Source organism: Diadema antillarum, unplaced genomic scaffold, assembly GCF_040938485.1.
Source record: "Diadema antillarum isolate AM-2024a unplaced genomic scaffold, OU_Dant_1.0 scf00000003, whole genome shotgun sequence".
In the NCBI taxonomy this organism is placed as follows: Eukaryota; Metazoa; Echinodermata; class Echinoidea; order Diadematoida; family Diadematidae; genus Diadema; species Diadema antillarum.
Genome location: NW_027270892.1, coordinates 2774242 through 2789193, shown reverse-complemented (window position 1 = coordinate 2789193; position 14952 = coordinate 2774242). Strand labels below are relative to the sequence as shown.

The following is a 14952-nucleotide window of genomic DNA, read 5'->3' as shown; positions in this document are numbered from 1 at the left end:
TAAATTATACGCTCACACACACAAACATACATACACACACATACACTTATTTACACCATAAAGCTACGGTAGTTTCATGTTTATTCTCTCTTACATTGCATTAGCACTTCGGAGATAGTTAGTCATGCCTGCCCTTAATAAAACCTTAGACATTGCTCCAAAATCATTCAGTAGATGCAACTTTAACATCAACATGTGTGATGTTTTTGTTCATTTTCTTTTTGCAAGTTTAATTTTGTAATACTTATGTGATAAACATCTTCTGTGAATGTGCTTTCAACCAAAATCGAATTTCAAATATACAATGCAAATTTCCTGGGTGAATCTGTGATGTCCATATTTAAAAAGAGTAACATACCTTACGGGGAAGTACTATCAATGTTAACCTCATTTAGGTATTTTCCGTCCTTTTTTTTTCTTTTAGCGACTTACCCTAGCTTAAGGTTTTCCAAATGCCAGATCTTCTCTGGCGGATTTCCCATAGCACACGCGGAAGAATGGTCACTAAAATATTCATCATCAATTCCCGGACACAAATAGTAACTGCGGCGCATTGAGCCGCGAAGAAGCGAATACACTTTACGCTTTTGCGTATTGAATATCAAACCTTCCGTGGGTATACGAATAATATGCGAACCAGAAACGTACAGCGTTTGAAGGTGAAAGTTGATCTATCATTGATAAAAATGACATTAAAATGAGACTTATATTTCTTATTATTGTTCAAATATGTAATTTCAAAGCAAGGACGTGTGAAAGCTTAGTAGATGTAATTAGTAGATTAGTAATATGTAATTGCCACGCGCGCACACAAACACACACACACCCACACACACACAAACAAACAAACAGACAAACAAACACATAACGTTAAACAAACGTTATCACAAACGCACATGCTCACTCATTCACACTAATACAAGTGCATCAGGTAAAGAAAAGATGCGCATCCCTTTCCCTGTGCGCCCCCTAAAAAAAAAAAAAAAAAAAATTCTCTTATCAAGATTTATCAGGTTGGGCAAACATTCATTCATTCATTCATTTTCTTTTCATATCCAACAAAACTTACGGATAATCTTTGTTTACATAAAAATTATATTAGTGCATGTACATATAATAATGTATGTCAATATTACCAAAAAATGTGATAAATTGAATTTATGGATATACCATTGATAAGGTATACAATACTAAAAGCATTCTGAAGTTTAGAAAATGCAAGAGATGGGAGGAATGCTAAAAAAGCAGTGCTTGTAAGGTGCCTCACCACCCCCCCCCCCCAACATACTAAAACAATTATAAATACACGTATATCATTAATCTTCTATTAAATATTCGACGGAAATCGAAAGAAAAGAAAATCATATGTCATGGCAGTACTATGTGTGTGTGTGTGTGTGTGTGTGTGTGTGTGTGTGTGTGTTTGTGTGTGTGGGCGTGTGTGTGTGTGTGTGTGTGTGTGTGTGTGTGTGTGTGTGTGTGCGTGTGTGTGCGGGCACGCGTGCGTGTTTGTAGCTTATTTTTCGCGATCATTTAACCCGCAACTGCTGTTCCAGTTTAATCCTAATCTAATTTGACGAATTATATGCCCCAGGATGGTTGACTTTGTTAGCCGGTCTCCCTAAGAACTTGGTGTGCTGTGCTAAAGCCTTATTTATGGCTGGTCAAGTTCTTGATGGATAGCACTACATAGATAGGGAGTTCTTTTTTTTTTTCAAGAGAGAGAGAGAGAGAGGGGGGGGGGTATGTGATGTCACAGGAGACCCCATAAGATCAACCGAGCTTACCTTTAGCATCAAGAGAGCCTCAGAATAAGCTAAGAATCACCCAACTGTGCATCCATCACGACTAAATCGAACCTCAAGCCAAAACGAAGATTCACCTTATCGAATGGGCTCTTCTTTTTTCCCCCAAGCCTTTTCCTTTTGACGAGGGGCGGAGTCCCATGCAAGCATGGGGTGATACATAACGTCTCGATCGAGAAGTAATCCGGCTGACAAGTGTAATGGCGTGTGGTATATTTCCTCAGGCGTGTTGGTCGTCGGTCATTATCCCCTCTCTCCGCCCAAATTGATTCCGTCGGAACGTATACGCGATGGCAGATATATATTAAGATATATACACCTTTCTCAGGAATTAGTATAAAGAGGGACGCGAAAAGGGGCGCCGAGTATAACAACCAGCAACAAATGGATCTGGTGAAACACTTACACATCGCGAGCTTATTGAAGCGTAATGAAGAGAATTTGAGCAAATTATGAATGGCGCTGGTGGGACAAAGGCGTTTGTTTCGAAAAAGAAACGGGATTAGATTACTCTTGTCGCAGGAAAATAGAATTAGGTCGTAATTTCATTCCCCCAATCATTGGTGGATTGCCGTAAAGAAGAACGTCAGATTGGCGGAGTTGAATTTCAGATACATATATCTACCCAATTCGTCTATGTCACACACGGATGTCTTTTTTGTGTGTAAATAAAGGGCCTTTATTCAGTTACGATTAAAGGATTGATGAAGCATAGTAAACTCAACGCACATTCTGTAACTATGCTTAACAGGTTGTCTAATTTGACTAAAGTGATACAAAATGGTCAGTATTAGCGTTATATAAGTCGATGAAAATAGGTTTTATTACAGGCTGTAAGCAGTTTAACATATTTATCACTCATAGGCCTCTTAAGGCTGGCCGTCCGTGTGACGGATGTGATTTTTTGATAAAGAAATAAACTAAACTAAACTAAACTAAACATCAAACTCTTCAAAAATTACCATCTTGTCATGATTAGTGCGCTGAATTTAACTGCAAACTTGACATTGGAGGAAAATAAGTTACAACTGGTTAAATCCATTAGATCTGTATAAAATCAGCAAGAAATTTACGAAATCTCGTTAATTATAGAGAGCAACAGGAACTTGGATCTTCTGAAATGTTGTGACAACTAAGGAATCAATAGTGCATTTAGCTGTATATAAGAGCCCTGTGAAAGCGACACAAGAATTTGTAACGTATTGATATAGAAGGAATAAAAGAGAATCGAATGTTTTTACTATACATATCTTTAAAAAAGCAACAACGAATAGAAGAAATAATTACAAATAACGTGTGTAGGAATGAATAGATTGAAACCTTTTGTATGTGCACTGATCTACAGGCAGACAAACAGGAGAGGATATTAAGTGTACTGTATAGAGATAGAATTAATATACTGTATACTAACCCACGTGAATAATGCGAAGTAGGGGAAGGTTGAAAACATGGATTTATTAATACTCTACACTTATCGACAGCAAACGTCACGTACAAAAAAGTATAGCAGGAACAAAAAATAAGGATAGAATAGGAAGAATTGGAAGTCACTTTTGAGATCGGTGAATCATAATATAGTCCTCATATATACTTAATTGTTTTTGAAGATTAAGACGAAATGTCCTGCATTTTAGAAACCACTAAAATTCTTACTGGACAAAAATGCTCGTTCTTCTATATTGGTTTCCTATGGTTTTAGTAGTCGCTGTATCCGTGGGTCCAACACTATAGCTCTGAGCATATACTAAGCGCATTGTGTATTGAGCATCAGTCGTATTTATATACTGTTCCAGGGAAGCGCACATTGGACTGATGTGCTCGAAATTTGGAACCCTATGAATCATTTCAGGAGAACGCGATTATTTTATAACTAGCTCTGAAGTGAACTTGATTTACGATTCCATAAGTCTTTCCCGCCAAACCCTCGTGATGCTGTCTGACAGTCGGCAAACAAGCATTACGCCGATCAACTGCGGAGCAAAAATCAAATTTGAGCGGGTTGAATAATGTTGATTGTTGACCCACCTTAAAATGATGCCGATGTTCGCATGCATGATCTACATTGAAGGGATGTTGTATAGAACATGACAAATGTTAAATTTATTGTCATTATTTATTATTGATTCGTACAGTTTTACGCGGAGAAAGACCTGATAGTATGACAAGCATGTATGGTTTCTGATTAAATGTACCCTATATCATGTTTGTAATTGGTATAGCATGATATGATGATGCCAAGACCAAGGACAAAAAAATCAAAACCACCCCCTCTCTCTCTTGCATATCTGTATCTAATAGCAACAGACACTCACAACAGTTGATGGTTACTAGTGCTCTAGCGAGAGTTTGCGTACGTCATTTCAAATCATGATAGCATTTCATAAGAGCCCACGATATTACACCGTTCGCAGTTCTTTCAAATCGATATCACCTGTAAATCCGGGGAGGGGGATTCGCATCTTATACATAGGTATGCATGCAACACTGTTACACCGGTTTTATAGGACCAAGAGAACTTAACCAGTTTCGTGCGAAATTCAATAATCACATAGACTTTACATTCGACCTATAAGGTTTCCTGTGGACAGTAAGTTAACATCACACTGGCCTCATTGAAGACTGGCGACATCAATAATATCTGACGCCGAACTGGGCCAACAGTCGCATCCTAGTTTATACGAGTATCTCATGTGTCAACTCCGGTCTCCTTCATTGTCTGTATACTCGCGGAAATAAAAACAAACAAACATAAACAAGAAACAACAAAAATCCGAGAGACGGCGCACTGCCTGTCCGTTCCCGAAGTTAATTTCCCCGCGTTTTAACGTCATGTATGTCTCACGGAGGATATTCCTTTCGCCCCGTGATGGATTACCCGATTCTGTGCAACCAGGCCGAATATTCATACATTGGACGATATGCACTTAGAAGAAGAACATGTCGGGTATAAGGATGGCTTTTCGATGCACTTTTTTTTTTCCGAAATAAAGAAAAAAATCCAACCCGAGGAAATTTGTTGGATGAACATTCCGACAAGGAGGAAGCTTGGACTATAAATACATAATATATAACGTTGAATAATAAATGAACGCTACCGTGGCAAAGTGCATCTCGGGTAAGGATTGATTGCTGCTTATCGGTGAGGGAGAGAATAGGGGGATTCATCCTCTTTTCTTCTGAGCTTTTTTTTTTTCGTTCCACCCTCTAGCAACTATAATGAGTAGTAACTGGAAAATTGGGTTAGACAACAAAAGGGCGGGGTCGTATCAACCCACCTGTTGCACATATTGTATATCAATTTCTATACTACCCTGTTTGTGAAGGTCGCCATCATATTGTTGCTTTGGAAAGAGCTATTGCAATGCGAATCCGAATGGCCAATATTCATTGGTAGGGAAGCAATCTGCTAATATCGCTGCCCTAACTAGTTCGGGTATGAAATCATCTTCATATTGGATTGGGTCTTTTGATCCGACTGACAATGATAAGGTATATTACCGGAAATTCGCTGATGAGGATTGCTTTAACCCGTTGAGGACGGTTTGATTTTGCTTCAACATACATTTCCCACAGACACTTGCCCGAGTATACTCGAAACTCGTCCTCAACGGATTAAAAGGAAATCAAATTGTGTCAGGAAAGATGATGAAGATGGGATTGATGATGAAGATGATGATGATGATGATGATGATGATGATGATGACGAGGATGACGAGGATGATGATGATGGTGATGATGATGATGATGATGATAGTGCTTTCGGGATGTTTCTGCATGATAGTCACCTATCATGCCTATAGTGACTCCAGAAGGATGTGCGCCATATAGTAGCGAGACAACCTTCAGAGGAGTAAAGAGATTTTCAGGAATTGTAACACGCGTGGGTGGATTGGCGGGGAGATAGTTTGGTAACCAGAATGTAAGCCACTCGAATTTTCGGATTCCCCGACCTCGCCGGAGAAGATAAATGTTGTGGAGGAGATTAAAGTACATCTTTACGTTTAAAGCGAGGACAGATATTATGATCGTTGTCCTGATCATAAATCAAATATGTTCCATCAACGATGAATATCGAATCATGACAGTTTTCGGCATCCTGATGATAAATAAAATCATAACGTTCCATCATCGATGAACATGGGGGGGGGGGGGGGCGCTGTAGCACAATGGATAAGACTCCCGACTCCCGATTGGAAGACCCGAGGTCGATTCCCGCCGAGTGCTTACGTCTTTGGATAAGATTTTTTACCCACAATGTCCCTCTTGACTCTGGTGTATAAATGGGTATCGGACAATACTAGGTCAATAATAATGGCAGGGTCCTCTGATGGAGCAGTGGCAACATTGAAGAGGCTACCATGGATAAAGAAGACATTATTATTATTATGATTTTTATTATCATTCTGTTTATTATCATTATAATAATCATCATTTTTATTATTATTGCTATTATCATCATTATCATCATCATCATCATCATCATCATCATCATCATTGAATCATTACAGTTTTAGACATTGTTCTATATCATAAAACTACCAAAATGAAAAACATTACCATTATCATTGTAGGAAAATTAATGTACATTTATTATCACGTTGCACTTGCTAGGACTCCCAATTTGAGCGGAATCCCTCTGCATACTTTCGCGCAGCAGATGTCACTTTTTGCTTTTTCTGCTCATGTCTCTGAAAATGTTGATCATTGTTGATATAGCAGGATAAAGTGTATTCTCAAAATTATGTCTGTGTGGCGGTGTTTAATTATTAATGTACTTTCTACTTGCTGTCATGATTAGAATTGATAATAGATATGCTGATGTTTCAATTTTGCTAAAATTACAACAGACATCAGACTGCCATGATGCAAGATCAATTTTACGTTGCGATCACCGCTGTAGGGAGGTAGCGCCTCGAGCGAAAGACAGTGCGTTTTGGAGGATGTAGTTGGCGTCGTTTTATGTTCATGGTCAACCACGCGATTGAAATATCCAGCGACAATCCTCTTGATGTCGACCCGAGTTGCTCTCAGAGTATCACTTCGTATTGATTCACGATTGGATTTATAGCGCCATCCGTGATGGGAGTCTCGGGTATTGAGACCGAAGACCCCTCGTAAGACGTTTACGGATGCAATCACCGGCGATAGGCATCTCTCTTCTTCGATGTGCGGGCTGCTTAGACGGGACCACTGCCGGGCTAGGAAGATGATCCTTTGTCTGCAGGGGGCCTCCCTTGATATGGCGCTGCGCATGAAAGCAAGCAATTGCTAGTGTTTATAGTGGCGTGGCGCTGCCAAAAGAGAGGAATTGGCTGGTAGCGCGAATGCAATATTTCAGTCTGTGACTGATTGTGTGGGAGTCGTGCACAGCGCGCGGGAGTTGCCACCGTAATTGTCTGAAAGAAGCCCAAATCATCACCGATGCCATGTTTCCAGGAAGGGCGAAATGTAATTGCGCGGTCGCAGCTGCGACGTCTCCTTCATATTATTGTTCGGTCTGCACCGAAGCCCTAAGTTTTTTTAAAAATCTACTTTCAAATTGATAGTTATTGAAACTGTAACTAAATCGAAGGTGGAAAATTGCATTCTCCTCATACATTGTAGTTGCGCACTCAAGAGTTCCCAAAATTTTCAATTTCTTAACAGAAAACTAGTCCTCCGTTTTCCACCTTAACAAAATTATCAAACAATACGCCTGTAGCTGTACTATTGCCGAGAAATAGTCGGAGGGAAAAGATTTTCAAAAATTCACGGAAAAGATTACAGAATGATCACTTTGCTTTCCTTTGTTTGACGGGTTGATTCGCATCATGATAGACTCGTTCACATAAAATATGCATTTTCTTGGAAAAAAATCTGGAATAGCAAATGTAGGAAAAATAGTATGACCGACGACCATGTCATTGACACGAAAATACGTGACGACAAAGATTGTTACAATCTGTCATCACTGTTACAGATGCAGCCTTTCAGGAACTATACATGTATAGTAGCAACGGTTGACAGAGAAGGAGTAGATCATGTTCCATTGTAGCTAGGGATATTTGTAGTGTAGATATTAGTAAAAAAAAAGGTAATGATCGTAATAACAGGAGTAGACTTAAAGTGACGGTGCTACTGGTGATATGATTGCTGTGCTAGTAGTTATATTTTGTAGCTCAAATTGTGGGTTATTTGTCGTTATTCTAGTAGTAGTAGACTATCGTGATCACTGTTACGCTTATTTCTTTTTACTATTGAACAATAATTGCAGTTGCTGACATCATCGTTAGTAATGAATTGTAACCATTGTCATTACCATTATCATTTTCATCATTAACGCTGTTGTCTCCTAAACTACTACCACAGATACTACTACTACCACTACTGCTACTACTACTACTGCTGATGCTGCTGCTGCTACCGCTACTGCTACTGCTACTGCTACTACTACCACTCCTACTACTTATACTATTTTCGCTACCATAGCAGAAGCGCAGAGGCGGGTCCACGCGAAAAAAAAGTGGCAGCAAGTTTCAATTGTGGTCGACCATGTAGAAAACACACACACACACACATAAAAAAATGCGTTATACTGTGAGCCGTGCAGGACACTTGATAATGAGGCGAACTCTTGAGCTACGAAATCAGTCAGGTAACTGCGTGAAGATAGATCCACCGCAAACTTGAAAGAGTGACTGTGTGGATGTCCTACAGTGTCTTGTCGGATACGAAGGCCGAATTGTAAGAAGCGCTGTCTTTCTTTTCCTTTTTTTTCGAGGTACAGCTCCCCCCCCCCCCCCCAGTCGAATAGGAGTTGAATCCTGTTGGATGAAGTGGTCTCAGCAAGCTTCGTCGGTGAATGGCACTCTGATGCTCTTGTATTTGCACAGGCTTTTCCACCACCGTCTCGTCTTGGAAAACCCTGACAGCCGAATATCTTGTCTCCATTCATCGCATAGTAGCGAGCAAACACGGCGAGCCGCGATATGAAGAGGGGGGGGGGGGGGGGGGAATGTCATTATCATCATCACCATCATCATCTGGACAGGCCTCCAAAGATGTGTCGATACTTGCAAGAGCAGTTCGCGAAAGGGTACTTAAAAGGAAGGGTGGGGATTTTTGAAATCGTTTCTGGTTGTAATCAATCAAACCTGTTAAGGAAGGAGCAAGAAAGAATGGCGAGCTGAAAGAAAGGGAAGTCGTTCAGTGAGATTCCTCCCATCATCCTCCCCCACATCTTCCGCATCTCGGCATTCATCACAACTCTGGAGGACACCTATGATAAACAGCCGGAGGAATGTTTTGGGGGAACCTGCGCATAATTTGGTTCCACGTATAAGTAGTGTTGAATGTTTATTTTAGCCTCGGTGTCGGTCAGGCGTTGTCAGCGGCGCATAGAAATCGGGAAGGGGGAAACAAGAAGAAATGGGGCGGCGAAAAAAAAAAAAGAAGAGAAGAAGAATGTGAATGGGTTGAACTATTAACCTTATGAATGAATCTTTGCCATCAGCGACGGTTGTAAAAAATGCGAGTGATCGAGAAATTGGATGAAAAGCACTGTCAGGAGCACTCTCGAAGTTTTCTAGGCAGTGTACACAAACACTAGAACGGGGAAGAGAGGTCCTGAGCGGTGATTTATGAAAGAGAATTCATGTATGCCGACATGTTTATTAGCCATGAAGACGAGATATCGACAAAGGACTGCACAGAGACATCAGGGCAAGTGTGTTACCCGGCAAGCTGAGTAAGGGATGTTTCTATGAGTCTTCGTTCAAAATTTCACATTTTAAGAAAAAAGGGGGGGAGAGGTTGTTTGTTTGATTTTCTCAATGCAATGAGGGTTTGATGACAGCATGCTCCTCCATAGGAGTGGGTCGATGAGAGGAAATGGGTTCTTGTAGAGGAGATATTAGTGAAACGAGAGCAAGTGAGGCAGACAGACAGACAGACAAACAGACAAACAGAAACAGAGGCTGAGTAAGAGAGAAGGAGGAAGAGGGAAAGAGGGTCTGATGAACACAATCTGGATGCATATCGGGGGACGACGATATACGGAGTGATATCGGTGCGTCGGAAAATTAAAACGCGCATTAATCGAGGAGACTGCATGAGCGCACGAGATGATTCCAGCCGAGAGAGAGAGAGAGAGGGGTGGAGGCGGGGGAGAAGACCTCTTTGGATCTGGCGGTTGAGTGAGTGAGCCTCTTCGCAAATCCCAGATAAGATGTTCTGGTCTAGAAGAAGAAGGTCGTAGGTTCGAATCCTGCTCGAGTATGTACGCCCATGATTTTTTATCATGGCTACTACTAAACACTGATCAATTCAGTGCTTATTTATTTACGTCGATGTAGGGCAATTTGTCAATCAGTTGCAAAGAAAAAAATGGTTAAAAAAAAGTTTGCTGAGCTGCCGCTTGCTTCTGACAGACAATAATCCAAGTCCCTCCATCTCCCCACCCCCCCCCCCCCTCTCCATCTCTTTCCTTGCATCCATCAGGTCAAGAAGACTCTGCCGCCGGGACTGTTTGCCGAGACTGCGTCACGTGACCCACCACCTAGATGGCAATGTTTGTTTCCTGCATGATCATAGAGCAATCGACTCAGTTGCATGATGCCATAATTTCTAGGACACATGGATGGTACAGTATTTGGTGGAGATGAAGATTAGGGTTTTAACGTTTTGCTAGATACTAAGAAACCACTTATGAAATGTTGCAGAGCATACCATTCTAAGAGGAATTCGAAGTTTACTTGATGAAAAACAGTTTTGAAATGGCTGGCATATCCAAAAACAAAGTAAAACAAAGCTATCCCAATTAAAGGTAGGTCCCATCTTTTATTAGTACCACTTTGTTTTGAATATCTCAGCCATTTCAACATCAATTTTCGTTAAATAAGCGTTGAATTTCTTTTGGAATTACATGCTCTTTCATATTTCTTAAGAGGTGTCTCATTATCTCACAAACAAAAGTAAGAAACCTGAAGCCAGGTCTCAACCAAAACTATACCATCCCTTTAAAATGTGGCTTCTCCGTGCTTACAGCTCGACGTATAGGCTCTACCTACCCCATGCCCAACCCTTCCCATCAAAATGGATAGTGATTTTCTTTTTATCTTTACATAAATCAACGACTCACTCGATATCGATGAAGCATCCTTCTTTCTACTAGCTTTGATTTCCCTCCTCCATGGCAAAAGAATATTCCTGAAGATTGAAAGATATATGTCAGATCAACTGACGGATGATTTGAAGACATGCAAAAGATTGCTCGAAGGGGAAGGGGGAGGGAGGGAAGAGAGGTACAGGGAGAAAAGGGTGAGCGGACGTGAAGCCACTTAACATGGACGCCTTGCTTACATTTGTTCGTGTGTCTGTCTGTCTATTTGTCTGTCTGTCTGTCTGTCTGTCTGTCCAGCTTTAACCTCGTCTTGATATCAAAGTGCGTCTCCGCACCATGATCAAGCTGTCCGTTGTAAGAAAGTGAATCAGACGATCAGGGGCCCGTTTCATAAAACTTGTCATCCGTGACAAGTTGTCATAGCTATGACAAGCTACTGAAATCCTTGCATCTGATTGGCTGAGAGCAAATTTGTCATAGAAATGTGGCAGTTGTCACTGATAACAAGTTTTATGAAACGGGCCCCAGAATGACAGAAATGTCATCGAAATCGGGCGCTATTAAAGTTATGATAGGTTATGGCCTTTTGCATGTCTTTCGCATGTTTCATCGAATGGTGACTAAGATTCAATCGCCTGTATGCAAATTAGATTAGGATATAATGTCAATTGCTCACAACTTCTCTTCAGTTTGTGAAAGAGAAACATACAAGAATTGCGTTGTAAGTTATGGGTCCAGGTACTACCCCCCCCCCCACACACACACACACATACACCATCACCACCACCACCACCACCACTACCATAATCATCATCACCACCACGAGGTTCAATGCAAAGGCTACATATTTCTCTGTTTGATATCATGTCATTTTAGTGTAGCATTAAAATAGGAGACTTCTGCATCTTCACAGCATCATCTCATGTAGTAGGCCTATGCATAATGTGGTTGCTATTGACAACACCGTGTTATGAAAATAGCCTATATGGCTGTATGAAACCATAGGCTTCAGTTTAATTCAGCTCAATTCAATTCACTTTTTTTTTCTACATACATGTCACTAGAGAATAAGGTAAACAAGACAATGTGAAATGAACAAAATGTAATACAACAGCAATAAAACCATATGATAATGATACATCGTAATGAGTACTGAAATGGTCAAAGTGAGGTAAACAACATGAAATGTACAGTAAATGGAGGAATCCACTAAAAATTCAATGCTTGTAGAATCTAGTGCTTCTTCTAGAGCTTCTTCTAGAACGTGTAGAGCTTTTCTATTCTATGTAAGAATCCGATGAAACCTCTGCCATTTTATTCGTGTGGTGTTACTCTATTTTTCTCATCCAACTGGAGCATAGAGCGGGAAACGTACCGTGAGATTTTTCTTGCATTCTATTTCCCCGCGTCGAGTTACGAACATGTCGTGCGATAGTTTTCCCCCCAGACGCGGAGCCTTGATTCCCTGCACGCCCGAGCCAGCAGTGCCTCGGCTCTCGTCTCATACTTTTACCCCGGGATTGTTTTTCTCCCGGACCATTGTCTTCATTACCAGCCGTCAGATTGAAACTGATTATATGAGGGGTCCCAGTTGTGTAATGGCTCGCGCAAGGAGGTTGAAGAAAAATATTCCACACGATCCTCCGTCATTTCGTCGGACTATTTGATTGTGTCCCACAAAAAAAGAAGAGAAAAATGTCCCTCTCTCTCTCACCCAATCTCTCCCAAAGCACTGGCTTTATTAAGTTGTGTTATCGCTGTTGACCATGAAAACTACTGCAAGAGTTAAACAACAGCGAAAAAATATAAGATAAGAGAGTGACTGCATACACTCAATTTCTGAAGGACTATATCCCCGCAATACTTTCGATCGACGCAAGAGAATTTCGTTTTCGTTTGGCGATCAGCGGGATGGCGAGAGGAAAAGTTGGTCAGCACCATCATTATTTGTCCCCCAGAGTTCATCTGGTAAAGACCTAACCACATAACGACAGCGTATAGCGTGTCTAGACCTGATTGATCACAGGTACATTTCGACAGTTACGTCGAGATGTTGTGTTAGCTGTTACGAGGACACAGCATGATGCGAGATTTTTAATTTCTCGAAGGTATCATACATTGATCGCCTGCTTTGAGTTCCTTAATACCGTTGAGGGCACTGTTGTATAAAGTGGCTAAGACTCTGACTTTGAATCGGAGGCCCGAATTCTATCTTGCCAAGGGCTTAGTCCTTTAGTCAAGATGTTTAAACTACGATGCCCCTACTCGAGCCAGTTGTATAATTGGGTACCTGGCAATGCTTGCCTGATAATAATGGCAGGGCCCTTTGGAAGAAACAGCCCTGTAGAGGCTATACCTTGGAGAAATAAGAACATTATACTGTTGTTTTTGTAACAATAATAATAATAACAATAATAATAATGATAATAATAATAACAATAATAATAACAATGATAACAATAATGATAATAATAATAATAACAATAATGATAATAATAATAATAATAATAATAATATTTATTATCATTAGTATCAATAAAGATGATGATGATGATAATTTTAATAATAATAATAATGATAATGATGATAATGATAATAATAATAATAACAATGATAACAATAATGATAAAAATAATAATAATAGTAATAATGATAACATCTATTATCATTATCATTATTATTATTATCATTATTATTATTATCAAAATTATTATCATCATCATCATCATCATCATTATTGATATCACCATTTTACTATATCCCAGACACTTTGGCGATCTGAATTTGTAAATGTATTATATGCATTTATTTAGTCATATGTGTAAAGAAAAGCTTCGGATGTGACAATATTCTTCATTTTGTCGTGATATAGTGTCCCTGTTAGACGTGACTTTATTGCCCCGTCAATTAAAGGCTACTTTCCTTTTGACTTTCTTCTCGTACTCCATGCGGTGTTCAGATTAGCTGTTTTATGCAGTATTAGCTGTAAATATGATTATGTTTGTTGGGGTTGTTATAGATCTCGGTTGAATATCAAATACATTGCTCCGAAAGATTTTGAATATTAAAAGAAAGGTATGCAGAAATCAGAAAAGAAAAACTTTTCAAACATTGCTTCAGATTCAAGCAACAAACATCAACAACTCACGGTATTTGTTTGTACTCCGAACATGGCTTTAGTGTGTTCTGTTCTATAATCAGTTACTGATGTGTTTTTGTGCGTAATATCTCATTTTGTATCCATTTCTTTCTTTCTTTCTTATTTTCTCTGCAGAATGATGAGGGCTTCGCCATCAACATCCTCTTCGACGAGCTCTACAATGATATCAAACCAAAGCTCTTCGTGATCGGCGGTCTCCGCAACGAGATCACGGAATCGCTCGCGAAGCCCTTAGCCGCCTGGGACATACTGCAGGTAACAACTGAACTTACTGCATTATGATTACGTAAGAGCATTATGTGCAGATTTCCAATATCAGGGCCTGGCCTAACCCTCTCACAACCACGCTGCATTCCCTGACAGAGCTACCAAGTCTCACGCATTCTGCATGAGACTCAAGCATTTAGGGGCAGTCTCACGATCTCACGCATGGCACCCATTTTTCTCACGCATCGGGCCAAGTCTGCAACTTGGGCCTATAATAATGAGTATAGCTCAAAAGATCAAAGTGATAGTTGTAAATGAAGGTATATTTCCCTTTTGCCTTTCAAAATAGATAAGAAAATAGTCAATTAAGTATGCGCCTGATCGCACCATTAAGAGCTAAAAATTGAAAAAGCTCCCTACTCTGGGAGGCCACAGGGGGGAAAAACCCCTCCCACAACCTCGCTCGCGCGCACATTCGCATGCCGAGATGCCGAGTCATGAAAATCTCACTCATACATTTTTTTTGAACTTGGCATCCCTGCCTTGACGTTATGTACCAACAAGTTACCAATAACTAAAGATAGAGTTAAGTTTACCATGTTAAGGCATCTACATGGACTGGTTTAGTTTCAGTGCCAGTTTTTAGTTTCAGTTTGATTTTATTTCTGCATTTTTCCCCC

At 40.2% G+C, this 14952-nt stretch overlaps 1 protein-coding gene across 1 annotated transcript in view; it reads left to right on the top strand.

The window, feature by feature from the left end:
• The window catches only part of LOC139735312 (uncharacterized), a 104485-nt gene extending 90138 nt beyond the window's left edge, over positions 1–14347 (top strand). Inside the window, exon 2 of the mRNA XM_071646096.1 lies at positions 14180–14347. Within this exon, the coding sequence (XP_071502197.1) occupies positions 14180–14347 (168 nt within the window). The remainder of the gene's footprint in view (positions 1–14179) is intronic.
• Positions 14348–14952: the final 605 nt, after the last annotated feature.